Raw genomic sequence first — 15,641 nt, 5'->3', positions numbered from 1 at the left:
TGCTCTCAACACTTTCCTCAAGCTAATGATACTTTTCAGTACTGGACTTCTGTTATCTAGAGTTGGGCATTGCTGGCAAGACTGCATTTACTGTCCATTCCTAGTTGTCATGAGAAGGTGATGGTGGACCTTCCTGAATTGCTGCAGGCTGTGCACTGATGCTATTTCCACAATGATGTTAGGTAGGCAATTCCAGCAACAATGAAGGAACCGCGATATAAATCCAAGTCAAGATGGTGGGTTGCTTAGCTGGAACTTGCAGGTAATGGTATTCCAATGGTATTGCTGCTGTTGAATGGCAGAATAGGTTTGAGGGACTGAATGGTCAAATTGTGTTCCTAATTTTCCTAGGTCTCACTATTCAACCTGATAATGGGCAGATAAAAACACATTCCACTTCATGGAAGCCACAAGACCTGCTCATCAGAGTCCTACATGAGTGTGACAAAGTTGAACTCTCCCTCCTCGTCCTTCATGACTTGCAATATACAATGGGTGGTAGGACCCTAGGAGGTACAGAGGGTCAGAGGGACCTTGGTGTATTTGTCCATAGATCACTAAGCAGCACAGGTAGATAAGGTGGTTAGGAACGCATGTGGGATACTTGCCTTTTTTAGCCGAGGCATAGAATATAAGAGTTATGATGGAGCTGTATAAAATGCTAGTTAGGCCACAGCTGGAGTACTGTGTACAGTTTTGCTCGCCACACAATAGGAAGGATGTGATTGCACTGGAGAGGGTGTAGAGGAGATTCACCAGGATGTTGCCTGGGCTGGAGCATTTCAGCGATGAAGAGATAGGGTGGATAGTGAGAGTCTTTTTCCTCGGATGGTGATGGCAAACACGAGGGGACATAGCTTTAAGTTGAGGGGTGATAGATATCGGACAGATGTGAGAGGTAGTTTCTTTACTCAGAGAGTAGTAGGGGCGTGGAACGCCCTGCCTGCAACAGTAGTAGACTCGCCAACTTTAAGGGCATTTAAGTGGTCATTGGATAGACATATGGATGAAAATGGAATAGTGTAGGTCAGATGGTTTCACAGGTCGGCGCAACATCGAGGGCCGAAGGGCCTGTACTGCACTGTAATGTTCTAATTCTAATTCTAAAAAAGGCTAGGGTTGTTTTCCTTGGAGCAGAGACGGCTGAGGGGGGACATGATTGAGGTATACAAAATTATGAGGCGCATTGAGAGGTTAGATAGGAAGAAACTTTTTACCTTAGCGGAGGGGTCAATAACCAGGGGGCATAGATTTAAGGTAAGGGGTAGGAGGTTTAGAGGGGATTTGAGGAAAAATGTTTTCACCCAGAGGGTGGTTGGAATCTGGAACATACTGCCTGAAGGGTTGGTAGAGGCAGGAACCATCACAACATTAAGAAGTATTTAGATGACCACTTGAAAAGCCATAGCATACAAGGCTACGGGCCAAGTGCTGGAAAGTGGGATTAGAATAGATAGGTGCTTGATGGCCGGCATGGACACAATGGGCCGAAGAGCCTGTTTCTGTGCTGTTTAACTCTATGACTATGCCTGCCACAGCCCATAACATGGTTAACTATCCTCCTCTAACGCCTCTCCACTGTCATGCAGCTGGGTGGGACTGCTCTTCCCCAGTTCCATTCTTATCTATTTAATCATAGCCAGAGAATCACCTGCCGTGGCTTCTCTCCATACTCCATCACCAGTAGCTCTGGTGTTCTACAAGGATCTATCCTTGGCCCCCTCCTAATTCTCATCTACATGTTGCCCCTCAGTGACATCATCCAAAATCACAGCATTAGTTTTCATATGTATGCTGACAACTGTCAGCTGTACCTCACCAGCACTTCTGTCGACTCCTCCACTGTTGCTAAATTATCATACTGCTTATCTGACATCCAGTATGGGATAAGAAGACTGAAGCCATTATTTTTGTTCCCACTTCAAACTCTGTTCCCGAGCTACCGCCTGTATCCCTCTTCCTGGCAACAGTCTGAGATTAAGCTAGCCTATTCTCAGTCTTGGTGTCACATTTGACCCTGAGATAAGCTTCATACCTCATATTCGTGCCATTACGAAGACTGCCTATTTCCACCTCCATAAGAATGCCCAACATCACCCCGTCTCAGCTCATCTGGTGCTGAAACCTTCATTCATACCTTCATTACCTCTAGACTTGACTATTCCAATGCACTGATCTCCTACATTCTATTGTCCGTAAACGGGGGGAGGCGGTGGCATAGTGGTATTGTCACTGGATTAGTGACCCAGGGTATTGCTCTGGGGATGTGGGTTCAAATCCCACCACAGCAGAAGGTGGAATTTGAATTCAATTAATAAATCTGGAATTAAAAAGCTAGTCTAATGATGGCCATGAAAACCCATCTGGTTCATTAATGTCCTTCAGAGAAGGAAATCTGTGGTCAATGTCCCAGACACTGCCATCACCCACTGGCAGGACAGACCCAACAGAGGTGGTGGCACAGTGGTATACAGTAGGGAGGCAGTTGCCCTGCGAGTCCTCAACATTGACTTTGGACCACATGAAGTCTCATGGCATCAGGTCAGACATGGACAAGGAAACCTCCTGCTGATTACCACCTACTGCCCTCCCTCAGCTGATGAGTCAGTACTCCTCCATGTTGAACACCACTTGGAGGAAGCACTGAGGGTGGCAAGGGCACAGAATGTACTCTGGGTGGGGGACTTCAATGTCCATCACCAAGAGTGGCTCGGTAGCACCACTACTGACTGAGCTGGCAGAGTCCTTAAGGACATATCTACTGGACTGGGTGTGCGGCAGGTGGTGAGGGAACCAACAAGAGGGAAAAACATACTTGACCTCGTCCTCACCAATTGGTAGGAGTGACCACCGCACAGTCATTGTGGAGACAAAGTCCCGCCTTCACATTGAGGATACCCTCCTTAGTGTGGTGTGGCACTACCACTGTGCTAAATGGGATAGATTTCGAACAGATCTAGCAATGCAAAACTGGGCATCCATGCGACCAGTTCGAACTGGCCTCTGGAGCCAAAGTTAACCACGGCAAAAGCGAGGCCATGTTCTTTGGGAACTGGTCTGACCGATCCTTTGTCCCCTTCACCGTCAGGTCAGATTACCTGAAGGTGCTGGGGATATGGTTCGGAAGGGCCGGGGCGTGCACCAAAACCTGGGAGGAGCGAGTAGCCAAGGTCCGACAAAAGTTGGGCATGTGGGGGCAGCGATCTCTCTCCATTGTGGGGAAGAACCTGGTCATCAGGTGCGAGGCGCTCATGTTGTTGCTCCACGTGGCGCAGGTCTGGCCCATACCCCACTCCTGCGCTGTGGCAGTCACCCGAGCCATTTTCCGCTTCATCTGGGGATCTAAAATAGACCGGGTCCGGAGGGACACGATGTTCAAATTTCTGGACAAGGGCAGGAAAAATGTACCCAACGTGGCCCTCATCCTGATGACCACCTTCGTGTGTGGCTGCATCAAGCTGTGTATAGATCTCCAGTACGCAAACTCCAAGTGTCACTTCGTGCTGAGGTTCTATCTGTCCCCAGTGTTGCGAAGGATGGGCCTGGTCACATTGCCGCGGAACGCTCCATGCAGTTGGACCGTGCGGTACCACCTATCCTTCGTGGAGCAGTTTCTGCGGGAAAACACCTTTGACCACCGGTCCATCAGGCAGTGGTCTGCACGGAATGTCCTCAAGGCCCTACGGGAAAAGGAGACAGTGGATCCTGTCGGATGGTTCCCCGAGCAGACCGTCAGTCATTTGGCGGAATGCCTGATCACCAGAACTTTCAAACAAGCACCAAGACGTAGCTTGGCTGGTGGTGAGAAGGGCCCTCCCCGTCAGATCCTTCATGTACACCCGAAGTCTCGCCCCCTCTGCACAGTGCCCCCGCGGTGGCTGTGGTGGGGAAGAGACGGTCGCCCACCTCCTCCTGGAACGTGTCTTCGCAAAGCAGGTGTGGAAAGAGATGCAGTGGTTTTTGTCAAGGTTCATCCCAAGCAGCTCTGTAACACAGGAGTCTGTGCTCTACGGGCTGTTCCCAGGGACGCACACCGAGACAAACATCAACTGCTGCTGGAGGACTATCAATTCGGTGAAAGACGCCCTTTGGTCTGCCCGAAACTTGCTGGTCTTCCAGCGCAGAGAGTTGTCCGCCACCGAATGTTGCAGACTGGCACATTCCAAGGTCCAGGACCACGTGCTGAGGGACGCACTAAAGCTTGGGGTAGCTGCAGCAAAGGCTCAATGAGGAAAGACCACAGTGTAAGGTCCCCCCACCAAGCTGAACTGAGGGGCTGGATCCATGGGAAACCCCTCGAACTGTATTGTTAATATTTTCATTTGCTGTAAATGTGAAACTGTAATTGGCATGACAATTGTGAAATGGAAGGGTTGTGAAGAAACTCATGATAGCATTGAAGGAAACTGATCTCCCTTGCAATGTTTGTATTTTTTGGTGCTGTTTGAAACTGTTTGGCAATGTAATTTTTACAGATTTTTATGAATAAAGTATATTTTGGAAATTAAAAAAAAAATCCATGAGGCGCTGTGGGCCATCAGCAGCAGCAGAATTGTACTCACCCACAATCTGTAACCTCATGGCCCAGCATATCCCCCACTCCACCATTACCATCAAGCCAGGAGACCAACCCTGGTTCAATGAAGAGTGCAGGAGGGCATGCCAAGAGCAGCACCAGGTATACCTCAAAATGAGATGTCAACCTGGTGAAGCTACAACACACAGCTATCTGCGTGCCAAACTGCGTAAACAGCATGCAATAGACAGAGCTAAGCGATCCTACAACCAACGGATCAGATCTAAGCTCTGCAGTCCTGCCACATCCTGTTGTGAATGGTGGTGGACAATTAACTAACTGTAGGAGGTGGCTCCACAAATATCCCATCCTCAATGATGGGGAAGCCCAGCACATCAGTGCGAAAGATAAGGCTGAAGCATCTGTAACAATCTTCAGCCAGAAGTGCCAAGTTGATGATCCATCTCGGCCTCCTCCTGAAGTCCCCAACATAACAGTTGCCAGACTTCAGCTAATTTGATTCACTCCGCGTGATATCAAGAAACGACTGAAGGCACTGGATACTGCAAAGGCTATGGGCCCTGACAATATTCCGGCAATAGTACGGAAGACCTGTGCTCCAGAACTTGCCCCTAGCCAAGCTGTTCCAGCACAGCTACAACACTGGCATCTACCCTGCAATGTGGAAAATTGCCCAGGTATGTCCTGTACACAAAAAGCAGGACAAGTCCAACCCGGCCAATTACCGCCCCCATCAGCCTACTCTCAATCATCAGTAAAGTGATGGAAGGTGTCATCAATAGTGCCATCAAGCAGCACTTGCTTAGCAATGCTCAGTGATGCTCAGTTTGGGTTCTGCCAGGGCCACTCAGCTCCTGACCTCATTACAGCCTTGGTTCAAACATGGACAGAAGTGCTGAACTCAAGAGGTGCGGTGAGAGTGACTGCCCTTGACATCAAGACCGAGTATGGCATCAAGGAGCCTTAGCAAAACTGAGATCAATGGGAATCAGGGGAAAAACTTCTGCTGCTTGGAGTCATACCTAGCGCAAAGGAAGATGGCTGTGGTTGTTGGAGGTCAATCATCTGAGCTCCAGGACATCCCTGCAGGAGTTCCTCAGGGTAGTGTCCTAGGCCCAACCATCTTCAGCTGCTTCATCAATGACCTTCCTTCAATCATAAGGTCAGAAGTGGGGATGTTCGCTGATGATTGCACAATGTTCATAACCATTCTTGACTCCTCAGATACTGAACTAGTCCGTGTAGAAATGCAGCAAGACCTGGACAGTATCCAGGCTTGGGCTGATAGTGGCAAGTAACATTCGCGCCACACAAGTGCCAGGCAATGACCATCTCCAACAAAAGAGAATCTAGCCATCTCCTCTTGAAATTAAATGGTATTACCATCGCTGCATCCCCCACTATCAACATCCTGGGGGCTACCATTGACCAGAAACTGAACTGGAGTAGCCATATAAATACCGTGTCTACAAAAGCAGGTCAGAGGCTAGGAATCCTGAGGCGAGTAACTCACCTCCTGACTCCCCAAAGCCTGTCCACCATCTACAAGGCACAAGTCGGGAGTGTGATGGAATATTCTCCACTTGCCTGGATGGGTGCAGCTCCAACACACTCAAGAATCTCGACACCATCCAGGACAAAGCAGCACGCTTGATTGGCACCCCATCTACAAACATTCACTCCCTCCACCACCGATGCACAGTGGCAGCAGTGTGTACCATCTACAAGGTGCACTGCAGGAATGCACCAAGGCTCCTTAGACAGCACCTTCCAAACCCGTAACCTCTACCAACTAGAAGGACAAGGGCTGCAAACGCATGACAACACCACCACCTGCAAGTTCCCCTCCTAGTCACACACCATCCTGCCTTGGAACTATATCGCCATTCCTTCACTGTCACTGGGTCAAAATCCTGGAACTCCCTTCCTAACAGCACTGTGGGTATACCTACCCCAAATGGACTGCAGCGGTTCAAGAAGGCAGCTCACCACCACCTGGGGTTGAAGGTGATTTAGAGCTTTGGATCAGAAATTGGCTAGCTGAAAGAAGACAGAGGGTGGTGGTTGATGGCAAATGTTCATCCTGGAGTTTAGTTACTAGTGGTGTACCGCAAGGTTCTGTTTTGGGGCCACTGCTGTTTGTCATTTTTATAAACGACCTGGATGAGGGTGTAGAAGGGTGGGTTAGTAAATTTGCGGATGACACGAAGGTCGGTGGAGTTGTGGATAGTGTCGAAGGGTGTTGTAGGGTACAGAGGGACATAGATAGGCTGCAGAGCTGGGCTGAGAGATGGCAAATGGAGTTTAATGCGGAGAAGTGTGAGGTGATTCACTTTGGAAGGAGTAACAGGAATGCAGAGTACTGGGCTAATGGGAAGATTCTTGGTAGTGTAGATGAGCAGAGAGATCTTGGTATCCAGGTACATAAATCCCTGAAAGTTGCTACCCAGGTTAATAGGGCTGTTAAGAAGGCATATGGTGTGTTAGCCTTTATTAGTAGGGGGATCGAGTTTCAGAGCCACGGGGTCATGATGCAGCTGTACAAAACTCTGGTGAGGCCGCACCTGGAGTATTGCGTGCAGTTCTGGTCACCGCATTATAGGAAGGATGTCGAAGCTTTGGAAAGGGTGCAGAGGAGATTTACTAGGATGTTGCCTGGTATGGAAGGAAGGTCTTACGAGGAAAGGCTGAGGGACTTGGGGTTGTTTTCGTTAGAGAGAAGGAGGAGGAGAGGTGACTTAATAGAGACATACAAGATAATCAGAGGGTTAGATAGGGTGGATAGTGAGAGTCTTTTTCCTCGGATGAGGATGGCAAACACGAGGGGACATAGCTTTAAGTTGAGGGGTGAAAGATATAGGACAGATGTCAGAGGTAGTTTCTTTACGCAGAGAGTAGTAGGGGCGTGGAACGCCCTGCCTGCAACAGTAGTAGACTCGCCAACTTTAAGGGCATTTAAGTGGTCATTGGATAGACATATGGATGTAAATGGAATAGTGTAGGTCAGATGATCGGCGCAACATCGAGGGCCGAAGGGCCTGTACTGCGCTGTAATATTCTAATTCTAATTCTAACAGCACTGTGGGTGTACCTACCCCAAATGGACTGCAGTGGTTCAAGAAGGCAGCTCACCACCACCTTCTCAAAGGAAATTAGGGATTGGCAATAAATGCTAGACTAGCCAGCAATGCCCACATCCCATGAATGAATCAAAAAAAAGAGTATAAAGTGAGAAACTTTCCAGTGGCAGAAGGGTCGATCACCAGAGAGCACAGTTTTTGCTGATTGGTAAAAGAGCCAGAGGTGACATGAGGAACCTTTTTTTTTTTGCACAGCAGGTTGTTGTGATCTGAAAGGGTAGCAGATGGAGTTTCAACAGTAACATTCGAAAGAGACTAGGGTAAATACTTGAAGAGAAAAATTTACAGAAGTGGGACTAATTGGATGGCTCTACCAATGTACCGGATGTCTGTACTGTCAGTTTATGATTCTGTTGTAGTAATTTATGGGACTGGTTCCAAATGAATATTGTTCATGCATTAATCTGGACATCGAATATTTCCTGACAGACCGAATCCTGTCCTTACCCAGTGGTCCCACTTAAATACCTCTAGCAAGAGTGAGTAGATCGTGATTAAACTTTGGCCAATTTTTCCTCCCTTGTCCTGGTTTTGTTGAAGCCAGTTCTGAAAACTCAACTGCTGATCCAATTGAAGTTGGCCATCTGAGCATAGCATCGGGGCTAAAGCAGAAACCTTCCTGATTTGTGTGTGGCTCAATACACATGCCATTGACCCACTGAGACTTTGGAGTAACTCTGTTCTTTCACCACAATACAGTTTTGTTAAAGTAAAAGGATACCATTTTCTCAGGGAAAAGTTTCAGATCAAAACCAGCAACTTGGTTTTGCTTAAATGACAATATGTCATGTCGTTCTTTAAATTTATAGCTAAATTGATAACGGCCCAACATTTATCTGCTGATATTTAGCTTCTTCCTGAGCACTGCAGTGATACGGTGATATTGGTTTGAGAAGTAGTCGCGCTGTTGTCATATGGGATCAAAAGTCTGTACGAACATATGAACTCTGATCAGGAGTAGGCTATTCAGCCCCTTGAGCCTGCTGCACCATTTCTATAAGATCATGGCTGATCTGTTTCTGGACTGAACTCCACTTTCCTGCCTACCCAGATACCCTTTGACTCCCTTGTTTGTCAAAACTCTGTTTGCCTTTGCCTTCAAAACATTCAATGACCCTCCCTCCACCGTTCTCCGGGAAAGAGAGTTCCACATATTCACGACGCTCTGAGAGAAAAAAAATTCTCCTTATTTCTCTCTTAAATGTGGGGCCCCTCATTTTTAAACGGGCCCCCTAGTTTTAGTCTGTCCCACAGAGGGAAACATCCTTTCAATATCCAGCCTGTCAAGTCCCCTCAGGATCTTGTGTTTCAATAAGATCACCTCTCATTCTTCCAAACTCCAATGAATACAGACCCAACCTGTCCAACCTTTCCTCATAAGATAACCCTCTCATCCCAGGAATCAGTTGAGTGAACCTTGTCTGAACTCATTCCAATGTAATTATATTCTCAGGTAAGGAAACCAAAACTGTACACAATACTCTAGATGTGGTCTCACCCTCAAACTGAATGTAAAATTCAATCATGTTGTGATCACTGCTACCTAGCGGTGCCTTTACTGTGATTTATTTATAATTTATCCTGTCTCATTGCACATTACCAGATCTAGTATAGCCTGCTCTCTGTTTGGCTGTAGAACGTGTTGCTACTCCATAAATTCATCCTCCAGGCTACCATTACCAATCTGATCCATCCAATCACCCATGATTATCACTATCTTTCTCACAAGCCCCATTATTTCTTCCTGTATACCCCGTCCTACAGTGTGGTTACTGTTAGGGGGCCTATAAACTACTCCCACAAGTGACTTCTCACCTTTACTATTTCTTATCTCTATCCAAATTGATTCTACATCTTGATTTTTAGAACAAATGTCACTTCTCTCTAGAGTGCTAATACCATCCTTAACAGAGCTATCCCTCCACCTTTTCCTAGTTTTTTTGTTCTTCTGAAATGTCATGTATCCTTGAATATTCAGGTCCCAGCCTTTGTCATCTTGCCTCTGTCTCTGTAATGGCGATCAGATCATACATATTTATTTCTATTTGAGCGATCAATTAATTTGTTTTGTTATGAATGCGATGCGCATTCAGATACAGAGCCTTTAGTTCTGTCCTTTTTCTGTTTACTAGAAGGTTTTGGATTGGGGAAGAGCAAATTTTAGTAAAATAAGGCAGGATCTGGCCAAGGCAGACTGGAAAGAGTTATTTGTCAGGAAATCTACAGAAGAGCAGTGGGGGGCATTCAAAAAAGAAATGGGGAGGGTACAGGCCCAACATGTTCCCTCTAGGGTAATAGGTAGGAGCAACAAGCCCAGAGAACCATGGATGACCAGAAACATTCAGGGTACGATGAGTAGGAAAAGAGAGGCTTTTAGCAAATACAAAGAGAGCAAATCAACGGAAGCATTAGTGGAGTACAGAAAGTGTAGGATGGAGCTTAAGAAAGCAATTAGGAGAGCAAAGACGGGACACGAGAAAGCTCTGGCTGGAAAAAGTAGGGAAAATCCCAAGATATTCTATAAGTATATCAATGGGAAGAGGATAACCAGGGAAAGAGTAGGACCCATTAGGGACCAAGGGGGAAATCTGTGGGTGGAGCCAGATGACATTGGTAGGGTGTTGAATGAATACTTCACATCTGTCTTCACCCAAGAGAAAGAGGAAGTAGATATGGAACTCAGAGAGAGAGACTGTGAGGTTCTTGAGCAAATTGTCATAGGGAGTGACAAGGTATTGGAGGTTTTGGCAGGCTTAAAAGTAGACAGATCTCCAGGTCCAGACGATTTGTGTCCCAGGATGCTGTGGAAGGCGAGGGTGGAGATTGCAGGGGCTCTGGCCACGGGGGAGGTGCCAGAGGACTGCAGAACAGCTAATGTGGTCCCACTATTTAAGAAAGGTTGTAGAGATAAGCCAGGAAACTATAAACCAGTGAGTCTCTCGTCAGTGGGAGGGAGACTATTGGAGAAAATTCTGAAGGAGAGAATCGATCTCCACTTGGAGAGGCAAAATTTGATTAGGAATAGTCAGCATGGCTTTGTCAGAGGGAGGTCATGCCTAACAAATTTGATTGAGTTTTTTGAGCATGTGACCAGGTGTGTAGATGAGGGTAGTGCAGTTGATGTAGTTTACATGGATTTCAGCAAAGCCTTTGACAAGGTCCCACATGGGAGACTTATCAAGAAAGCAAATGTGCATGGGATGCAGGATAACTTCATAAGGTGGATTCAAAATTGGCTTAGCGGCTGTTTTAGTGACTGGAAGCCAATGTCCAGTGGCGTATCACAGGGATCTGTGCTGGGTCCCCTATTGTTTGTCATTTATATAAACGACATAGATGACTATGTAGGGGGTAGGATCAGTAAGTTCGTGGATGACACAAAGGTTGGCTGAGTGGTTAACAGTGAGGTTGAGTGTCTTGGGTTACAGGAAGATATAGACGGGATGGTCAAATGGGCAGAAAAGTGGCAGATGGAATTTAATGCTGAAAAATGTGAGGTGATACACTTTGGAAGGATTAATGTGACATATAAGTATTCAATGAATGGCCTGACACTGGGAAGTTCCGAGGAACAAAAGGACCTTGGCGTGTTTGTCCATAGATCCTTGAAGGCAGAGGGGCAGGTTAATAGGGTGGTGAAAAAGGCATATGGGACACTTGCCTTTATCAATCGAGGCATAGATTACAAAAGCAGGGAGGTCATGTTGGAGTTGTACAGAACTTTGGTAAGGCCACAGCTGGAGTACTGTGTGCAATTCTGGTCACCACATTATAGAAAGGATGTGATTGCATTGGAGGAGGTACAGAGGCGATTCACCAGGATGTTGCCTGGGATGGAACATTTAAGCTATGAAGAGAGGTTGGCTAGGCTTGGGTTGTTTTCGCTGGAGCAGAGAAGACTGAGGGGTGACCTGATCGAGGTGTACAAGATTATGAGGGGCATGGACAGGGTGGAAAGGGAGCAGCTGTTCCCCTTAGTTGAAGGGTCAGTTACTAGGGGACACAAGTTTAAGGTGAGGGGCAGGAGGTTTAAGGGGGATTTGAGGAAGAACTTTTTTACCCAGAGGGTGGTGATGGTCTGGAATGCCCTGCCTGGGAGGGTGGTAGAGGCAAGTTGCCTCACATCCTTTAAAAAGTACCTGGATGAGCACTTGGCACGTCATAACATTCAAGGCTTTGGGCCAAGTGCTGGCAAATGGGATTAGGTAGACAGGTCAGGTGTCTTTAATGCATCAGTGCAGGCTCGATGGGCCGAAGGGCCTCTTCTGCACTGTATTATTCTGTGATTCTATTTACGCAACCTCTAGCCTTAGCTGCTTGCACACTTTTAATTTTGTACATTCTACCCTTTCCTACCATGCTCTGATTATTGTTTCCCTTATTGCTACTTTGCCCTCTTGCCTTGCCCTCTCTGTCTAATTTGTCATATCTTTTCTTACTTGATCCCTTGCCCCCACTATTTAGTTTAAAGCCCTCTCTACCACCCTAGTCGAAGGATAAGTTTGTGTAACAAAGATTACTAAAGACTAACAAGCAGATGATCACAGGAGTCACATGCTTCAATCTCTTTGTGGAGTGACAGAGGGGAGCATGAATTTCCATACTGTGAGGGCCATGGAGAGCATTTTAGTGCTTCGGGCAGGGAAGAGTGGACTGACTTTTAATACATGTCACTTGAGTTGATGAGAGTCACTTTTTGTTGAGCAGAACAACTATACTGATGAACTCCAGGTTTGGGTAGAAATAGAAGAACAGCACTTAACTCTGGACCTCAGAAGAAATCAGTAAGTAAAGCAAGTTTCTAGCCTATAATATATTGAAAGCAGCTTGTACTTATTCGCAAGGTTAGTAATATATTGTGCAAGATTTAGCATAATCATTAAGAATGGAATGTTTGTGATCTTCTACTACCTTGAACTGAAATGGAGAAGAGACAAAGTAACTGCTCCTCGGCCACTGCCAGCTCTGGAGGTCAGTCTCGGGGAAGACTTCATTTTTGAATTTCCATCCTATGTTGCATTTTATAGTAAAATTTTAGTCAGAGAGGAGATTCGATGTGCTGAGTGACTTTTCCAGTTCTCTTATGAAAATATTTTTTCTGCTCTCCTTTCAGACAAACAGACTTTTAAAACTCCTTCTGAATGTTGTAACTCTCATAATTTCTGCTCGCAATGTTATTGAAAAAAAAAGAACTGGGAATTTTGTGTTTTGAGTGAAGGAAATTGTGATTTAAAATGGGACAAAAGGTGAAGCAGGTTTCATCAGCATGTGATTACAGCTGCATTTAAGAAATCACTTGTTATGGGGTATACAGTCAGCAAGGAGGGATTGAGAGAAAACAGTCACTGAAGTCTCATTCTTTGCTGTCTCTTTGGCTACAATAGAGACAGCTACTGAGGTAAACTGTTAGAATGCCCCACATGGTTGAAGAACTTGCTTTTATGACCCATATCTGTTCCATTTACAGAGCCCTTGTACCAGAAACATTTCAGGTCTCATATTATGATGCAAATGGAACGATGGTGACGGAACAAAACAGCGCCCTGGTGAGAAATCCCACGTTACATTTAAGCAGCAATATCGCGTTTTTTATTCACTCGGATTTGAACATCACTGGAAAGGCCAGCATTTATTCCTCATCCCTAATGTATTTCCTTATCATTAGAATGAGAAAAGGTTGAATGATTAAAGGCGGCATAAAACTTTGAAACTAACCTTCATTTTGGCATAGGAACATAGGAGCAGGAGTAGGCCATTCAGCCCATCGAGCCTGCCCCACCATTCAGTATGATCATGGCTGATCTTCCACTTCAATGCCTTTTTCCCCACACTATCCCCATATCCCTTTATTTCATTGGTATTTAGAAATCAGTCAATCTCTGCTTTAAACATACTCAATGACTGAGCTTCCACAGCCCTCTGGGGTAGAGAATTCCAAAGATTCACAACCCGCTGAGTAAAGAAATTTCTCCTCATCTCTGTCCTAAGTTACTTCCCCCTTATTTTGAAATTGTGTCCCCTGGTTCTAGACTCCCCAACCAGGGGAAACAGTTGCATCTACCCTGTCTATCCCTTTCAGTATTTTGAAGTTTTAATGAGATCACCTCTTATTCTTCGAAACTCGAGAGAATACAGGTCCAGTTTCCCCAATCCCTCTTCATTGGACGGCCCCACCATCCCGAGACCAAGTCTGATGAACCTTGGTTGCACTCCCTCTATGGCAATAATATCCTTCCTAAGGTAAGGGGACCAGAACTGTACACAATACTCCAGAGCAGTCTAACCAAGGTTCTATACAATTGAAGCAAGACTTCACTATTCCTGTGCTCAAATCCTCTTGCAATAAAGGCTAACATACCATTAGCCTTCTTAATTGCTGGCTGCACCTGCATGTTAGCTTTCAGTAACTTATTGACAAGGACACCTAGGTCCCTTTGAACATCTACACTTTCTAATCTTTTAGCATTTAAAAAATACTCTGTACATCTGTTCCTCTGACCAAAGTGTATAACCTCACATTTTTCCACATTATATTCTATCTATCACGTTCTTGCCCACTCACTAAGTCTGTCCCATTGAAGTCGCTGTACACCTTCCTCACAACCCATATTCCTGCCTAGTTTTGTGTCATCCACGAGCTTGGAAATAATCCTAAGACACCCAGATCTCTCTGCATCTCAGAGTTCTGCAGTCTCTCTCCATTTAAATAAAGTTGCTTTTCTATTTTTCTGGCCAAAGTGGACAAGTTCACACTTTCCCACATTATACTCCATCTCCCAAATTTTGTCCACTCTCTTAACCTATCTATATCGCTTTGCAGGCTCCTTATCTTGTCTTCACAACTTACTCTCCTATCTATCTTTGTGTCATCAGCAAATACATTCTGTTCCTTCATCCAAGTCATTCATATTGATTGCACATAGTTGAGGCCCCAGCATGGATTCCTGTGGCACTCCACTAGTTACCTCTGAAAATGACCCATTTATGCCTACTCTCTGTTTCCTGTTAGCTAACCAATCCTCTATGTACCCCTTTACCATGGGCTCTTAATTTGTTTAGTAACCTTTGATGAGGCATCTTGTCAAATACCTTCAGCAAATACAAGTACACCACATCCACAGGTTCCCCTTATCCACGTTGCTTGTTACTTCCTCAAAGAAGTCTAATAAATTAGTTAAACATGATTTCCCTTTCACAAAACCATGTTGATTCTGCCTGATTGCATTGAGATTTTCTAAATGACCTGCTATGACCTTAATAATAGATTCCAGCGTTTTCCCTGACAGATGTTAAGCTAACTTGCCTGTAGTTTCCTCCTTTCTGTCTTCCTCCTTTCTTGAATAGTGGGGTTACATTTGCTATCTTCCAATCTGATGGGACCTTTCCAGAATCTAGGGAATTTTGGAAAATTAAAATCAATGCATCTACCATCTCAGCAGCCACTTCTTCTAAGACCCTAGGATGAAGTCCATCAGGACTTAGGGACTTTTCAGCTTTTAGTTCTAATAATTTTCTTTCCCTGTTGATATGGTAATGGTTTTAAGTTCTCCTCCCTTTCAACTCTTGATTCCCAATTATTTGTGGGATGTTATTTGTATCCTCTACAGTGAAGACAGATGCAAACAATCTGTTCAATTCCGCTGCCATTTCCTTACTTGCCATTATTAATTCCCCAGACACTCTCTCCAGAGGACCAACACTCATTTACTTACTTTTTTCCTTTTTAAATACCTGTAGAAACTCTTACAATAAGTTTTTATATTTCTAGCTCGCTTTCTCACTTATTCTAATTTCTCTCTTATCTTTCAGTCATTCTTCGTTGTTTTTTATATTCTGTTCAAACTTCTGACCTGCCACTACTCTTCGCTGAATTGTAAGCTTTTTCTTTCGCTTTGATACTATCTTTAACTTCCTTAGTTAGCCACAGATGGTACATCCTTCCCCTAGAGTCTTTCTTTCTCACT

The 15,641-nt window shown here is 45.3% G+C and overlaps 1 protein-coding gene across 1 annotated transcript in view; it reads left to right on the top strand.

Moving 5' to 3' along the window:
- LOC137377633 (disintegrin and metalloproteinase domain-containing protein 12-like) overlaps positions 1 to 15,641 on the top strand; it is a 136,816-nt gene that overhangs the window by 31,839 nt on the left and 89,336 nt on the right. Inside the window, exons 2-3 of the mRNA XM_068047495.1 lie at positions 12,385 to 12,461; positions 13,145 to 13,223. Coding sequence (XP_067903596.1) covers positions 12,385 to 12,461; positions 13,145 to 13,223 — 156 coding nt within the window. The remainder of the gene's footprint in view (positions 1 to 12,384; positions 12,462 to 13,144; positions 13,224 to 15,641) is intronic.

This window comes from Heterodontus francisci, chromosome 1 (genome assembly GCF_036365525.1).
Source record: "Heterodontus francisci isolate sHetFra1 chromosome 1, sHetFra1.hap1, whole genome shotgun sequence".
Taxonomy (NCBI): Eukaryota; Metazoa; Chordata; class Chondrichthyes; order Heterodontiformes; family Heterodontidae; genus Heterodontus; species Heterodontus francisci.
The sequence above is the reverse complement of the archived record's forward strand: the minus strand, read 5'-3'. Positions and strand labels throughout refer to the sequence as shown.